This window comes from Oncorhynchus kisutch, linkage group LG2 (assembly GCF_002021735.2).
Source record: "Oncorhynchus kisutch isolate 150728-3 linkage group LG2, Okis_V2, whole genome shotgun sequence".
Classification (NCBI taxonomy): domain Eukaryota; kingdom Metazoa; phylum Chordata; class Actinopteri; order Salmoniformes; family Salmonidae; genus Oncorhynchus; species Oncorhynchus kisutch.
This window is the reverse complement of record NC_034175.2, coordinates 906,461-921,704: the sequence shown is the minus strand read 5'-3', so window position 1 is coordinate 921,704 and position 15,244 is coordinate 906,461. Positions and strand designations below refer to the sequence as shown.

At 48.0% G+C, this 15,244-nt stretch overlaps 2 protein-coding genes and 1 non-coding gene across 3 annotated transcripts in view; 2 read left to right on the top strand and 1 right to left on the bottom strand.

The window, feature by feature from the left end:
• LOC109883487 (testis-expressed protein 10 homolog) overlaps positions 1–10,182 on the top strand; it is a 29,574-nt gene extending 19,392 nt beyond the window's left edge. Inside the window, exons 14-17 of the mRNA XM_031836534.1 lie at positions 7,100–7,180; positions 7,262–7,446; positions 7,570–7,780; positions 9,518–10,182. Coding sequence (XP_031692394.1) covers positions 7,100–7,180; positions 7,262–7,446; positions 7,570–7,780; positions 9,518–9,628 — 588 coding nt within the window. The 3' untranslated portion in view covers positions 9,629–10,182. The remainder of the gene's footprint in view (positions 1–7,099; positions 7,181–7,261; positions 7,447–7,569; positions 7,781–9,517) is intronic.
• Positions 10,174–15,244, bottom strand: part of LOC116356745 (inversin-like) — a 100,312-nt gene continuing 95,241 nt past the window's right edge. Inside the window, exons 16-17 of the mRNA XM_031803381.1 lie at positions 14,641–14,727; positions 10,174–11,614 (exon numbers count right to left, since the gene is read on the bottom strand). Of these exons, the coding sequence (XP_031659241.1) occupies positions 11,508–11,614; positions 14,641–14,727 (194 nt within the window). The 3' untranslated portion in view covers positions 10,174–11,507. The remainder of the gene's footprint in view (positions 11,615–14,640; positions 14,728–15,244) is intronic.
• On the top strand, positions 15,161–15,233 carry trnat-cgu (transfer RNA threonine (anticodon CGU)). Its single transcript has one exon. It is a non-coding gene; the product is annotated as a tRNA-Thr (tRNA).

The following is a 15,244-nucleotide window of genomic DNA, read 5'->3' as shown; positions in this document are numbered from 1 at the left end:
GGTGGATGTGGAGGAGAGGAGAGCTATCTGGTGGATGTGGATGTGGAGGAGAGGAGAGTTATCTGGTGGATGTGAAGGAGAGGAGAGCTATCTGGTGGAGTGTGAAGGAGAGGAGAGCTATCTGGTGGATGTGAAGGAGAGGAGAGCTATCTGGTGGATGTGAAGGAGAGGAGAGCTATCTGGTGGATGTGAAGGAGAGGAGAGCTATCTGGTGGATGTGAAGGAGAGGAGAGCTATCTGGTGATGTGAAGGAGAGGAGAACTATCTGGTGGATGTGGAGGAGAGGAGAGGAGAGCTATCTGGTGGATGTGTAGGAGAGGAGAGCTATCTGGTGGATGTGTAGGAGAGGAGAGGTATCTGGTGGATGTGGAGGGAGAGGAGGGGTATCTGGTGGATGTGGAGGAGAGGAGAGGTATCTGGTGGAGGAGAGGAGAGGGTATCTGGTGGATGTGTAGGAGAGGAGAGGTATCTGGTGGATGTGTAGGAGAGGAGAGGTATCTGGTGGATGTGTAGGAGAGGAGAGGGTATCTGGTGGATGTGGAGGGAGGAGAGTATCTGGTGGATTGTGGAGGAGAGGAGAGGTATCTGGTGGATGTGGAGGAGAGGAGAGTATTGGTGGATGTGGAGGAGAGGAGAGGTATCTGGTGGATGTGGAGGAGAGGAGAGGTATCTGGTGGATGTGAAGGAGAGGAGAGCTATCTGGTGGATGTGGAGGAGAGGAGAGCTATCTGGGGATGTGGAGGAGAGGAGAGCTATCTGGTGGATGATGGAGGAGAGGAGAGCTATCTGGTGGATGTGGAGGAGAGGCGAGCTATCTGGTGGATGTGGAGGAGAGGAGACGTCATCTGGTGGATGTGGAGGAGAGGAGAGGTATCTGGTGGATGTGGAGGAGGGAGAGCTATCTGGTGGATGTGAAGGAGAGGAGGAGCTATCTGGTGGATGTGAAGGAGAGGAGAGCTATCGGTGGATGTGAAGGAGAGGAGAGCTATCTGGTGGATGTGAAGGAGAAGGAGAGCTATCTGGTGGATGTGAAGGAGAGGAGAGCTATCTGGTGGATGTGAAGGAGAGGAGAGCTATCCTGGTTGGATGTGAAAGGAGAGGAGAGAGCTATCTGGTGGATGTGAAGGAGAGGAGAACTATCTGGTGGATTGTGGAGGAGAGGAGAGGAGAGCTATCTGGTGGATGTGTAGGAGAGGAGAGGTATCTGGTGGAGTGGAGGAGAGGAGAGGTTATCTGGTGGAGGGAGGAGGAGAGGTATCTGGTGGATGTGGAGGAGAGGAGAGGTATCTGGTGGATGTGGAGGAGAGGAGAGAGTATCTGGTGGATGTGGAGGAGAGGAAGAGTATCTGGTGGATGTGGAGAGAGGAGAGTATCTGGTGGATGGGTAGGAGAGGAAGAGGTATCTGGTGGATGTGTAGGAGAGGAGAGGTATCTGGTGGATGTGTAGGAGAGGAGAGGTATCTGGTGGATGTGGAGGAGAGGAGAGGTATCTGGTGGATGTGGAGGAGAGGAGAGGTATCTGGTGGATGTGGAGGAGAGGAGAGGTATCTGGTGGATGGAGAGGAGAGGTATCTGGTGGATGTGGAGGAGAGGAGAGCTATCTGGTGGATGTGTAGGAGAGGAGAGCTATCTGGTGGATGTGGAGGAGAGGTATCTGGTGGATGTGGAGGAGAGGAGGGGTATCTGGTGGATGTGGAGGAGAGGAGAGGTATCTGGTGGAGGAGAGGAGAGGTATCTGGTGGATGTGTAGGAGAGGAGAGGTATCTGGTGGATGTGTAGGAGAGGAGAGGTATCTGGTGGATGTGTAGGAGAGGAGAGGTATCTGGTGGATGTGGAGGAGAGGAGAGGTATCTGGTGGATGTGGAGGAGAGGAGAGGTATCTGGTGGATGTGGAGGAGAGGAGAGGTATCTGGTGGATGTGGAGGAGAGGAGAGGTATCTGGTGGATGTGGAGGAGAGGAGAGGTATCTGGTGGATGTGAAGGAGAGGAGAGCTATCTGGTGGATGTGGAGGAGAGGAGAGCTATCTGGTGGATGTGGAGGAGAGGAGAGCTATCTGGTGGATGTGGAGGAGAGGAGAGCTATCTGGTGGATGTGGAGGAGAGGAGAGCTATCTGGTGGATGTGGAGGAGAGGAGAGGTATCTGGTGGATGTGGAGGAGAGGAGAGGTATCTGGTGGATGTGGAGGAGAGGAGAGCTATCTGGTGGATGTGAAGGAGAGGAGAGCTATCTGGTGGATGTGAAGGAGAGGAGAGCTATCTGGTGGATGTGAAGGAGAGGAGAGCTATCTGGTGGATGTGAAGGAGAGGAGAGCTATCTGGTGGATGTGAAGGAGAGGAGAGCTATCTGGTGGATGTGAAGGAGAGGAGAGCTATCTGGTGGATGTGAAGGAGAGGAGAGCTATCTGGTGGATGTGAAGGAGAGGAGAACTATCTGGTGGATGTGGAGGAGAGGAGAGGAGAGCTATCTGGTGGATGTGTAGGAGAGGAGAGGTATCTGGTGGATGTGGAGGAGAGGAGAGGTATCTGGTGGATGGAGAGGAGAGGTATCTGGTGGATGTGGAGGAGAGGAGAGGTATCTGGTGGATGTGGAGGAGAGGAGAGGTATCTGGTGGATGTGGAGGAGAGGAGAGGTATCTGGTGGATGTGTAGGAGAGGAGAGGTATCTGGTGGATGTGTAGGAGAGGAGAGGTATCTGGTGGATGTGTAGGAGAGGAGAGGTATCTGGTGGATGTGTAGGAGAGGAGAGGTATCTGGTGGATGTGGAGGAGAGGAGAGGTATCTGGTGGATGTGGAGGAGAGGAGAGGTATCTGGTGGATGTGGAGGAGAGGAGAGGTATCTGGTGGATGTGGAGGAGAGCTATCTGGTGGATGTGAAGGAGAGGAGAGCTATCTGGTGGATGTGGAGGAGAGGAGAGGAGAGCTATCTGGTGGATGTGGAGGAGAGGAGAGGTATCTGGTGGATGTGGAGGAGAGGAGAGGTATCTGGTGGATGTGGAGGAGAGGAGAGGTATCTGGTGGATGTGGAGGAGAGCTATCTGGTGGATGTGAAGGAGAGGAGAGCTATCTGGTGGATGTGGAGGAGAGGAGAGCTATCTGGTGGATGTGGAGGAGAGGAGAGCTATCTGGTGGATGTGGAGGAGAGGAGAGCTATCTGGTGGATGTGTAGGAGAGGAGAGCTATCTGGTGGATGTGAAGGAGAGGAGAGCTATCTGGTGGATGTGAAGGAGAGGAGAGCTATCTGGTGGATGTGAAGGAGAGGAGAGCTATCTGGTGGATGTGAAGGAGAGGAGAGCTATCTGGTGGATGTGGAGGAGAGGAGAGGTATCTGGTGGATGTGGAGGAGAGGAGAGCTATCTGGTGGATGTGGAGGAGAGGAGAGCTATCTGGTGGATGTGAAGGAGAGGAGAGCGATCTGGTGGATGTGGAGGAGAGGAGAGCTATCTGGTGGATGTGGAGGAGAGGAGAGTTATCTGGTGGATGTGAAGGAGAGGAGAGCTATCTGGTGGATGTGAAGGAGAGGAGAGCTATCTGGTGGATGTGAAGGAGAGGAGAGCTATCTGGTGGATGTGAAGGAGAGGAGAGCTATCTGGTGGATGTGAAGGAGAGGAGAGCTATCTGGTGGATGTGAAGGAGAGGAGAAACTATCTGGTGGATGTGGAGGAGAGGAGAGGAGAGCTATCTGGTGGATGTGTAGGAGAGGAGAGCTATCTGGTGGATGTGTAGGAGAGGAGAGGTATCTGGTGGATGTGGAGGAGAGGAGGGGTATCTGGTGGATGTGGAGGAGAGGAGAGGTATCTGGTGGAGGAGAGGAGAGGTATCTGGTGGATGTGTAGGAGAGGAGAGGTATCTGGTGGATGTGTAGGAGAGGAGAGGTATCTGGTGGATGTGTAGGAGAGGAGAGGTATCTGGTGGATGTGGAGGAGAGGAGAGGTATCTGGTGGAGGAGAGGAGAGGTATCTGGTGGATGTGGAGGAGAGGAGAGGTATCTGGTGGATGTGGAGGAGAGGAGAGGTATCTGGTGGATGTGGAGGAGAGCTATCTGGTGGATGTGAAGGAGAGGAGAGCTATCTGGTGGATGTGGAGGAGAGGAGAGCTATCTGGTGGATGTGGAGGAGAGGAGAGCTATCTGGTGGATGTGGAGGAGAGGAGAGCTATCTGGTGGATGTGGAGGAGAGGAGAGCTATCTGGTGGATGTGGAGGAGAGGAGAGGTATCTGGTGGATGTGGAGGAGAGGAGAGGTATCTGGTGGATGTGGAGGAGAGGAGAGCTATCTGGTGGATGTGAAGGAGAGGAGAGCTATCTGGTGGATGTGAAGGAGAGGAGAGCTATCTGGTGGATGTGAAGGAGAGGAGAGCTATCTGGTGGATGTGAAGGAGAGGAGAGCTATCTGGTGGATGTGAAGGAGAGGAGAGCTATCTGGTGGATGTGAAGGAGAGGAGAGCTATCTGGTGGATGTGAAGGAGAGGAGAGCTATCTGGTGGATGTGAAGGAGAGGAGAGCTATCTGGTGGATGTGAAGGAGAGGAGAGCTATCTGGTGGATGTGAAGGAGAGGAGAACTATCTGGTGGATGTGGAGGAGAGGAGAGGAGAGCTATCTGGTGGATGTGTAGGAGAGGAGAGGTATCTGGTGGATGTGGAGGAGAGGAGAGGAGAGGTATCTGGTGGATGTGGAGGAGAGGAGAGGTATCTGGTGGATGTGGAGGAGAGGAGAGGTATCTGGTGGATGTGGAGGAGAGGAGAGGTATCTGGTGGATGTGGAGGAGAGGAGAGGTATCTGGTGGATGTGGAGGAGAGCTATCTGGTGGATGTGAAGGAGAGGAGAGCTATCTGGTGGATGTGGAGGAGAGGAGAGGAGAGCTATCTGGTGGATGTGGAGGAGAGGAGAGGTATCTGGTGGATGTGGAGGAGAGGAGAGGTATCTGGTGGATGTGGAGGAGAGGAGAGGTATCTGGTGGATGTGGAGGAGAGGAGAGGTATCTGGTGGATGTGAAGGAGAGGAGAGCTATCTGGTGGATGTGGAGGAGAGGAGAGCTATCTGGTGGATGTGGAGGAGAGGAGAGGTATCTGGTGGATGTGGAGGAGAGGAGAGGTATCTGGTGGATGTGGAGGAGAGGAGAGGTATCTGGTGGATGTGGAGGAGAGGAGAGGTATCTGGTGGATGTGGAGGAGAGGAGAGCTATCTGGTGGATGTGAAGGAGAGGAGAGCTATCTGGTGGATGTGAAGGAGAGGAGAGCTATCTGGTGGATGTGAAGGAGAGGAGAGCTATCTGGTGGATGTGTAGGAGAGGAGAGCTATCTGGTGGATGTGAAGGAGAGGAGAGCTATCTGGTGGATGTGAAGGAGAGGAGAGCTATCTGGTGGATGTGAAGGAGAGGAGAGCTATCTGGTGGATGTGAAGGAGAGGAGAGCTATCTGGTGGATGTGGAGGAGAGGAGAGCTATCTGGTGGATGTGGAGGAGAGGAGAGCTATCTGGTGGATGTGAAGGAGAGGAGAGGGAGCTGGTGGATGTGAAGGAGAGGAGAGGTATTTGGTGGATGTGGAGGAGAGGAGAGGTATTTGGTGGATGTGGAGGAGAGGAGAGCTATCTGGTGGAGGAGAGGAGAGGTATCTGGTGGATGTGGAGGAGAGGAGAGGTATCTGGTGGATGTGGAGGAGAGGAGAGGTATCTGGTGGATGTGAAGGAGAGGAGAGCTATCTGGTGGATGTGGAGGAGAGGAGAGCTATCTGGTGGATGTGGAGGAGAGGAGAGCTATCTGGTGGATGTGGAGGAGAGCTATCTGGTGGATGTGAAGGAGAGGAGAGCTATCTGGTGGATGTGAAGGAGAGGAGAGCTATCTGGTGGATGTGAAGGAGAGGAGAGCTATCTGGTGGATGTGAAGGAGAGGAGAGGGAGCTGGTGGATGTGAAGGAGAGGAGAGGTATTTGGTGGATGTGGAGGAGAGGAGAGGCATCTGGTGGATGTGGAGGAGAGGAGAGGCATCTGGTGGATGTGGAAGAGAGGAGAGGCATCTGGTGGATGTGGAAGAGAGGAGAGGAGAGGCATCTGGTGGATGTGGAAGAGAGGAGAGGTATCTGGTGGATGTGGAGGAGAGGTGAGGTATCTGGTGGATGTGGAGGAGAGGTGAGGTATCTGGAGGATGTGAAGGAGAGGTGAGGTATCTGGTGGATGTGGAGGAGAGGAGAGGTGAGGTGAGGTATCTGATGGATGTGGAGGAGTGGAAATGTTAAGAACAAATTCTTATTTACAAGGAGGGCCAAACCCGGACGACGCTGGGCCAACTGTGCGCCGCCCTATGGGACTCCCAATCACGGCCGGATGTGATACAGCCTGGATTCGAACCAGGGACTGTAGTGACGCCTCTTGTACTGAGATTAGGCTGGACAATAGAACGAGTCAAAATTCGCCCAAGGCTGAAAATGGCAAAAGAACGTTGGCTAAGCTGGAACACTTGCGCAAGCCCATAGCAAATGAATACACTGCCCAGCCTTACATAATTAGAAAGATGTTCTCATGATTAAAATGGTGTCCAATTTTTTTTAAATCTAAATATACACATTGCGAGATATTTGGCAAAATAGACAGACATGCCTATATTTCCCTATAGTAAACAATGGGACGACCTCAGAGTTCCACGAGTAATTTTTTGTTGTTTACATTTGAACTATAAACAACGTGTGCAGGTCTCCATTGCCAACAGTAGTAAAGCAGGCATTGTGACATAGTACAATAAACTGGGATTAGAACGTTCGGAAGGTGTGTTGGTGCCACAGTGTTCAATAGAACTAATAGGAGCTGGCAGGGTGAAAAATGCCCTAAAATAAGACCTGATTTTTTTCGTGATCACTTCAAAACTACGGCAGGCAGCTGGGATATATGGTAATATTATGAAACTGGGCTCCACTGTGGATGCATTGAACTAGTTTTTATTAGAAAAAAGCATTGTTAAAAATGTCATGTGTCCAGCCTACTGAGATGCAGTGCCTTAGACTGCTGCACCACTCAGGAGACACTCCGATATGAATGATATTAATGTTGTGAAATATGACCTTTAAAACAGCAGGAAGTGATCTTAACCACTGTCTATGTCCCACCCACAGGAAGTGTGCCACTGCTTGGAGACGCTGGGGTCTCGTTCACAGTGCTTTGACGTGCTGCAGAACGGCATCTGCAAGAACCTGGTGAGATGGTGTACTTGTGTGTACTCATCTCTGTGCGTGTGTGTGTGTGTGTGTGTGTGTAACTGTGTCTCTCCCTCCCAGACTGGTCTGGCTGTGGTACCAGACAGTATGGCAGCAGGGTTGTTGAGAGCGGTGGCCAGACTGTTGGACCTGTCCTTCCTCCCCAGTGAACCTCTACTGAGGTTCCTGTCCCGCTGCTGCCTCAGCCTACTGTCTCTGCTACTGACCCTACAGCAGGACACCGCCTCAGAGAACAACCACAAGAGGTAGCCTGTGTGTGACCTCTCTGTGCAGTCATGTTGTGTGTGTAACCTTTATCCTTCCCTGTAGGGAGGTGGTGTGGGAGCGTGCATAGATTGTGTCCAACCTTTCTCTCCCTCTCCCTGCAGGGAGGCAGTGTGGGGCGCGTGTGTGGCAGCGCTGAGCAGCATTCCCCGGCTGTTGCGGTTGGTTCTGCAGTCGTTGCGAGTTAGGGACCTGTGTGAGGAGGAGCTGCCTCAGCTGGCCCAGATACTGTCCCTGCTGCTGCAGCACACAGCGCTACGCAACCACATGCTGGCAAACGCAACTCTACTACAACACATTATACAGGACCTCACGGTAAACACACACAGTCAACTACAACCACATGCTGGCAAACGCAACACTACTACAACACATTGTACAGGACCTCAAGGTAAACACACAGTCATCTACTCAACCACATGCTGGCAAACGCAACTCTACTAAAACACATTGTGCAGGACCTCACGGTAAACACACATAGTCAACTACAACCACATGCTGGCAAACGCAACTCTACTACAACACATTGTGCAGGACCTCACGGTAAACACACATAGTCAACTACTCAACCACATGCTGGCTAACGCAACTCTACTACACATTATACAGGACCTCACGGTAAACACACACAGTCAACTACTCAACCACATGCTGGCTAACGCAACTCTACTACAACACATTATACAGGACCTCACGGTAAACACACATAGTCAACTACTCAACCACATGCTGGCTAACGCAACTCTACTACACATTATACAGGACCTCACGGTAAACACACATAGTCAACTACTCAACCACATGCTGGCTAACGCAACTCTACTACACATTATACAGGACCTCACGGTAAACACACACAGTCAACTACAACCACATGCTGGCTAATGCAACTCTACAACACATTATACAGAACCTCACTGTAGTAAGGAAGCTTAAACAAGTATCATGTTAGAATAAAAACGTAAGTGTGGTGTGTGTTCTGAGGTTCTATTGATGGTGTGTGTTCTGAGGTTCTATTGATGGTGTGTGTTCTGAGGTTCTAATGATGGTGTGTGTTCTGAGGTTCTAATGATGGTGTGTGTTCTGAGGTTCTAATGATGGTGTGTGTTCTGAGGTTCTAATGATGGTGTGTGTTCTGAGGTTCTAATGATGGTGTGTGTTCTGAGGTTCTAATGATGGTGTGTGTTCTGAGGTTCTAATGATGGTGTGTGTTCTGAGGTTCTAATGATGGTGTGTGTTCTGAGGTTCTAATGATGGTGTGTGTTCTGAGGTTCTAATGATGGTGTGTGTTCTGAGGTTCTAATGATGGTGTGTGTTCTGAGGTTCTAATGATGGTGTGTGTTCTGAGGTTCTAATGATGGTGTGTGTTCTGAGGTTCTAATGATGGTGTGTGTTCTGAGGTTCTAATGATGGTGTGTGTTCTGAGGTTCTATTGATGGTGTGTGTTCTGAGGTTCTAATGATGGTGTGTGTTCTGAGGTTCTAATGATGGTGTGTGTTCTGAGGTTCTAATGATGGTGTGTGTTCTGAGGTTCTATTGATGGTGTGTGTTCTGAGGTTCTAATGATGGTGTGTGTTCTGAGGTTCTAATGATGGTGTGTGTTCTGAGGTTCTAATGATGGTGTGTGTTCTGAGGTTCTAATGATGGTGTGTGTTCTGAGGTTCTAATGATGGTGTGTGTTCTGAGGTTCTAATGATGGTGTGTGTTCTGAGGTTCTAATGATGGTGTGTGTTCTGAGGTTCTAATGATGGTGTGTGTTCTGAGGTTCTATTTGATGGTGTGTGTTCTGAGGTTCTATTGATGGTGTGTGTTCTGAGGTTCTAATGATGGTGTGTGTTCTGAGGTTCTATTGATGGTGTGTGTTCTGAGGTTCTAATGATGGTGTGTGTTCTGAGGTTCTATTGATGGTGTGTGTTCTGAGGTTCTAATGATGGTGTGTGTTCTGAGGTTCTAATGATGGTGTGTGTTCTGAGGTTCTAATGATGGTGTGTGTTCTGAGGTTCTAATGATGGTGTGTGTTCTGAGGTTCTAATGATGGTGTGTGTGTTCCAGAGGTACTGTCGAGGTGAGTCCAAGGAGCAGTGGATGACTGACCTGCTGTACTGCTACAGCGTAACCATGGCGACTCATCGGGGAAACCTGGGGCTCCGAGACATCTACTGACCTAGGCCCCAAACCAACCACAGGCCCGTCTTACTGTTCTCTGTCCACTGTCTAACCCACATGTCAAACTTATTCCACGGAGGTCATAGTGTCTGAGGGCTTTCGCTCCACCCTTGTACTTGATGGATGACTTAAGGTCACTAATGAGTAAGGAACTCCCCTCACCTGATTGTCTTAATTGAAAGGAAAAAATAAAAACCTGCAGAACTCGGTCGTCTGTGGAATGAGTTTGACACCCCTGGTCTAACCCGACATCCTGTCTTCCCCATCGGTCTCTCTGTCCTCCTCATTCAGCTTTTATTCCTGGCCCAAAACCAACTGTCTTCTTCATATTGCTAAATATTGTGGCCACCACTAGTCCTGGAGAGATAAAAGGATGTACAGGCTTTAGTTACAGTGCAGCACTAACATACTTCTTTAACTAATCACCTGAATCAGTGCTGGGTTGGAACTAACACCTGCACACACTGCATCTCCAAGACCGAATTAAAGGATTTCTCAACTGATTACTGTTTTTATTACAAAAAGAGAAAATAAAGCTGGAGTCACTGAAACTCAATGTGTTTATTTGAGAAGTTTTCTAAAAGAGTAGAAAAACAACATGGACATTAACATTGAGGTTGGTATTGAATCATAAATGTAAAGCCTTAACATCTGATAGTGTTTCAACAGTAGTGCATCAGAGTGAACAGCATCAACACTGAAACGCAGTTTCTATCTTAAGTGACAGTTCCCCTTGATGAGGTGCCACAAACATCTGGCTAACTTTAAGTCAACTATCTCTTTAAGGCAGGAAGTGATGTATAATGTAGAATTAAAGAGTAACGGAGTGTGTATAAAATGCATAAATATACCCCCCTCCACAGAGTCCTACAGAGAAAGCACAGGTACACATGTACCCTCTGGACCTAAATGACCTTGTGTACATCTGTGTACCTACTATTATGGCTGAGGGGGGAAAGTGGGAGGGGCACGCATGCCTGTGGGAACCTGCTCAGTTAGATACTGAGGTAGAGTTGACTACAACCTAGTACAAGTGTTATGGCTGACGGGAAGCGTGTGTGTCTGCAAGCAGGCGTGTGTGTCAGCGTCTGCAGGTGGGCTGGCTGTATGACCGGCTGTTGACAGACTGCCTCATTCTCCACATGGGAGGAAAGGTTATCTCTCTGTGTGTGTGTGTGTTCATTTTCTGTATGGTTGAAATTATCTTGCACACATACCATGTCGGTTGACTTAACTGTGCCCTGTGAGGTCTCATAACTTTGTCCTCTCTTCCTGTGACCAGTAGTATAAACAATTAGGCCAAGAACTCCTCCATGGTTAATACTGGGCACAGAGAGTACAATCTGAGAGGAAGAGGCTATGCCAGAGGGATTACTCTGAAAATACAGCATGACACAGACCAATTGGGGATTTTTTATATGGTGATCAATTTCACGCTCAAAATTGATTATATACATTTAGTAATATTTAGGTTATTACAACTGTACTGATAAGTGGACACACGTGGCATCTCTGAGAAGTCAGTTATATCAGCATTGTTCACATGCAAACCTGCCCTCAAGAGTTCCCACCTCTGCAGAAACATATTCATATAGTTACACCATTGGGGGCCCCCCCTCTTGTCAGTATATAGATGCTCTGTTTACAATCTGGCCAATAACTCCACCATGATAAGGCAGTTGGGTAAATCATTTCAAGACAACACACACATATGTGTGCCATTTAGCAGATGCTTATATACAAAGCAACTCAGTCACACGTACACACATTTTACATATGGCTGGTCTTGGGAATCGAACCCAGTACTCTAGCAGTAGAAGCGCCATGCTCTACCAAGTGAGCCACAAAGTACACATGCAGGGTGTGTGTGTAGTCGTCAGTGTTTCTCCCGGCCCTGTCCAGCGCTGTGGGGTCTGAGGTGGTAGGAGTACTGCCTGGCCTGCCCCACTGCATCACACAGGTGCACACACTCCACACTGCTCACTGCAAAAACACACACAGAAGGAAACAACATGCTAACAGAGGAAACAGATTTTGTACAGTTCATCCACATCACTCTATTCCCGTAATCAAATCAAATTGTATTGGTTACAAACACATGGTTAGCAGATGTTATTGCAAGTGTAGCGAAATGCTTGTGTTTCTAGTTCCGACAGTGCAGTAATAACTAACAATTCCACAACAACTACCTAATACACACAAATCTAAGTAAAGGAATGGAATAAGAATATATACAGTGGGGAGAACAAGTATTTGATACACTGCCGATTTTGCAGGTTTCCCTACTTACAAAGCATGTAGAGGTCTGTAATTTGTATCGTAGGTACACTTCTACTGTGAGAGAAGGAATACAGAAAATCACATTGTATGATTTTTAAGTAATTCATTTGCATTTTATTGCATGACATAAGTATTTGATACATCAGAAAAGCAGAACTTAATATTTGGTACAGAAACCTTTGTTTGCAATTACAGAGATCATACATTTCCTGTAGTTCTTGACCAGGCTTGCACACACTGCAGCAGGGATTTTGGCCCACTCCTTCATACAGACCTTCTCCAGATCCTTCAGGTTTCAGGGCTGTCGCTGGGCAATACGGACTTTCAGCTCCCTACAAAGATGTTCTATTGGGTTCAGGTCTGGAGACTGGCTAGGCCACTCCAGGACCTTGAGATGCTTTTTACGGAGCCACTCCTTAGTTGCCCTGGCTGTGTGTTTCGGGTCGTTGTCATGCTGGAAGACCCAGCCACGACCCATCTTCAATGCTCTTACTGAGGGAAGGAGGTTATTGGCCAAGAAGGAGGTTATTGGCCAAGATCTCGCGATACATGGCCCCATCCATCCTCCCCTCAATACGGTGCAGTCGTCCTGTCCCCTTTGCAGAAAAGCATCCCCCAAAGAATGATGTTTCCACCTCCATGCTTCACGGTTGGGATGGTGTTCTTGGGGTTGTACATCCTTCTTCTTCCTCCAAACATGACGAGTGGAGTTTAGACCAAAAAACTATATTTTTGTCTCATCAGACCACATGACTTTCTCCCAGTCCTCCTCTGGATCATCCAGATGGACATTGGCAAACTTCAGACGGGGCTGGACATGCGCTGGCAGGGGGACCTTGCGTGCGCTGCAGGATTTTAATCCATGACGGCATAGTGTGTTACTAATGGTTTTCTTTGAGACTGTGGTCCCAGCTCTCTTCAGGTCATTGACCAGGTCCTGCCGTGTAGTTCTGGGCTGATACCTCACCTGCCTCATGATCATTGATGCCCCACAAGGTGAGATCTTGCATGGAGCCCCAGACCGAGGGTGATTGACCGTCATCTTGAACTTCTTCCATTTTCTAATAATTGCGCCAACAGTTGTTGCATTCTCACCAAGCTGCTTGCCTATTGTCCTGTAGCCCATCCCAGCCTTGTGCAGGTCTACAATTGTATCCCTGATGTCCTTACACAGCTCTCTGGTCTTGGCCATTGTGGAGAGGTTGGAGTCTGTTTGATTGAGTGTGTGGACAGGTGTCTTTTATACAGGTAACGAGTTCAAACCGGTGCAGTTAATACAGGTAATGAGTGGAGAACAGGAGGGCTTCTTAAAGAAAAACTAACAGGTCTGTGAGAGCCGGAATTCTTACTGGTTAGTAGGTGATCAAATACTTATGTCATGCAATAAAATGCTAATTAATTACTTAAAAATCATACAATGTGATTTTCTGGATTTTTGTTTTAGATTCCGTCTCTCACAGTTGAAGTGTACCTATGATAAAAATGAAGTAGGAAAACCTGCAAAATCGGCAGTGTATCAAATACTTGTTCTCCCCACTGTACATATAAATATTTGGATGAGCAATGACAGAGCGGCATAGGCAAGATGCAAAAGATGGTATAAAACACAATATATACACTACCATTCAAAAGTTTGGGGTCACTTAGAAATGTCCTTGTTTTTGAAAGAAAAACATTTTTTTGTCCATTAAAATAACATCAAATTTATCAGAAATACAGTGTAGACATTGTTAATGTTGTAAATGACTATTGTAGCTGGAAAAGGCTGATTTGTTATGGAATATCTACATAGGCGTACAGAGGCCCATTATCAGCAACCATAACCATAACTCCTGGCACATTGTGTTAGCTAATCCAAGTTTATCATTTTAAAAGGCTAATTGATCATTAGAAAACCATTTTGCAATAATGTTAGCACAGCTGAAAACTGTTCTTCTGATTAAAGAAGCAATAAAACTGGCCTTCTTTAGATTAGTTGAGTAACTGGAGCATCAGCATTTGTGGGTTTGATTACAGGCTCAAAATGGCCAGAAACAAATAACTTTCTTCTGAAACTCATCATTATATTCTTGTTCTGAGAAATGAAGGCTATTCCATGTGAGAAATTGCCAATAAACTGAAGATCTGGTACATCGCTGTCTACTACTCCCTTCACAGAACAGCGCAAACTGGCTCTAACCAGAATAGAAAGAGTGGGAGGCCCCGGTGCACAACTGAGCAAGAGTACATTAGAGTGTCTAGTTTTAGAAACAGATGCCTCACAAGTCCTCAACTGGCAGCTTCATTAAATAGTACCTGCAAAACACCAGTCTCAACGTCAACAGTGAAGAGGCGACTCCAGGATGCTGTCCTTCTAGGCAGAGTTCATTGTCTATGTCCTTTTGACCATCTTAATCTTTTCTTTTTATTGGCCAGTCTGAGATATGTATTTTTCTTTGCAACTCTGCCCAGAAGGCCACCATCCTGGAGTCGCCTCTTTACTGTTGATGTTGAGACTGATGTTTTGCGGGTACTATTTAATGAAGCTGAGCTTTTCTTTAAAAAACAAGGACATTTCTAAGTGACCCCAAACTTTTGAACAGTAGTGTACAGAAGATGAGTAATGCAAGATATGTAAACATTATTAAAGTGGCATTATTAAAGTGACTAGTGATCCAGCGATATGTGTGTGTAATACACCTGTGTGTGTGTGTGTGTGTGTGTGTGTGTGTGTCTGAGATAGTACTCACATTGGCTGTGTGTGCGTAGTGACAGGTCCAGTAGTATCTGAGACTGAGAACCCCTGAGAGAGCGCCCCCTTCGGGCCACAGAACCTCCTACAAGACAACAAACACACATCATCTCCATATATATATACACACGCACGCAGGCAAACACACACACACACACTATACACAGAAACATCTGGAGAGCCTACTGCAAGACAAGAAAATAGCAACGTTGTAAGTCTGAAATATACAAATTGGCCAAGGCTGCTAGCTTGAATGGTGAATCGCTACACACACAAACCTTCTGGAAAGACCAAGGTAAAATAGGGCATTTGCAATCCGTCTCATTTAGGTTTCATTCATGCATCTAACTGTAACTGCTAAACTGAGGTAAGCTGTATAAGTGAGATCAGGGAGAGTCCTTTGTTTTAGGAGTCTGACTGGTAACCTGCCTGTCAGGTTGGGTGTGTGGCTATCTTCGTTCTCGAAAGGGAGTATCATTTAAATCCTTTTCACCTCCTGGTTGAACTGTAAAAAGCAAGGCCCCATAGCTCAGTGGTTAGAGCACTGGTCTCGTAAACCAGGGGTCGCGAGTTCAAATCCCGCTGGGGCCTTTGAGTGATAA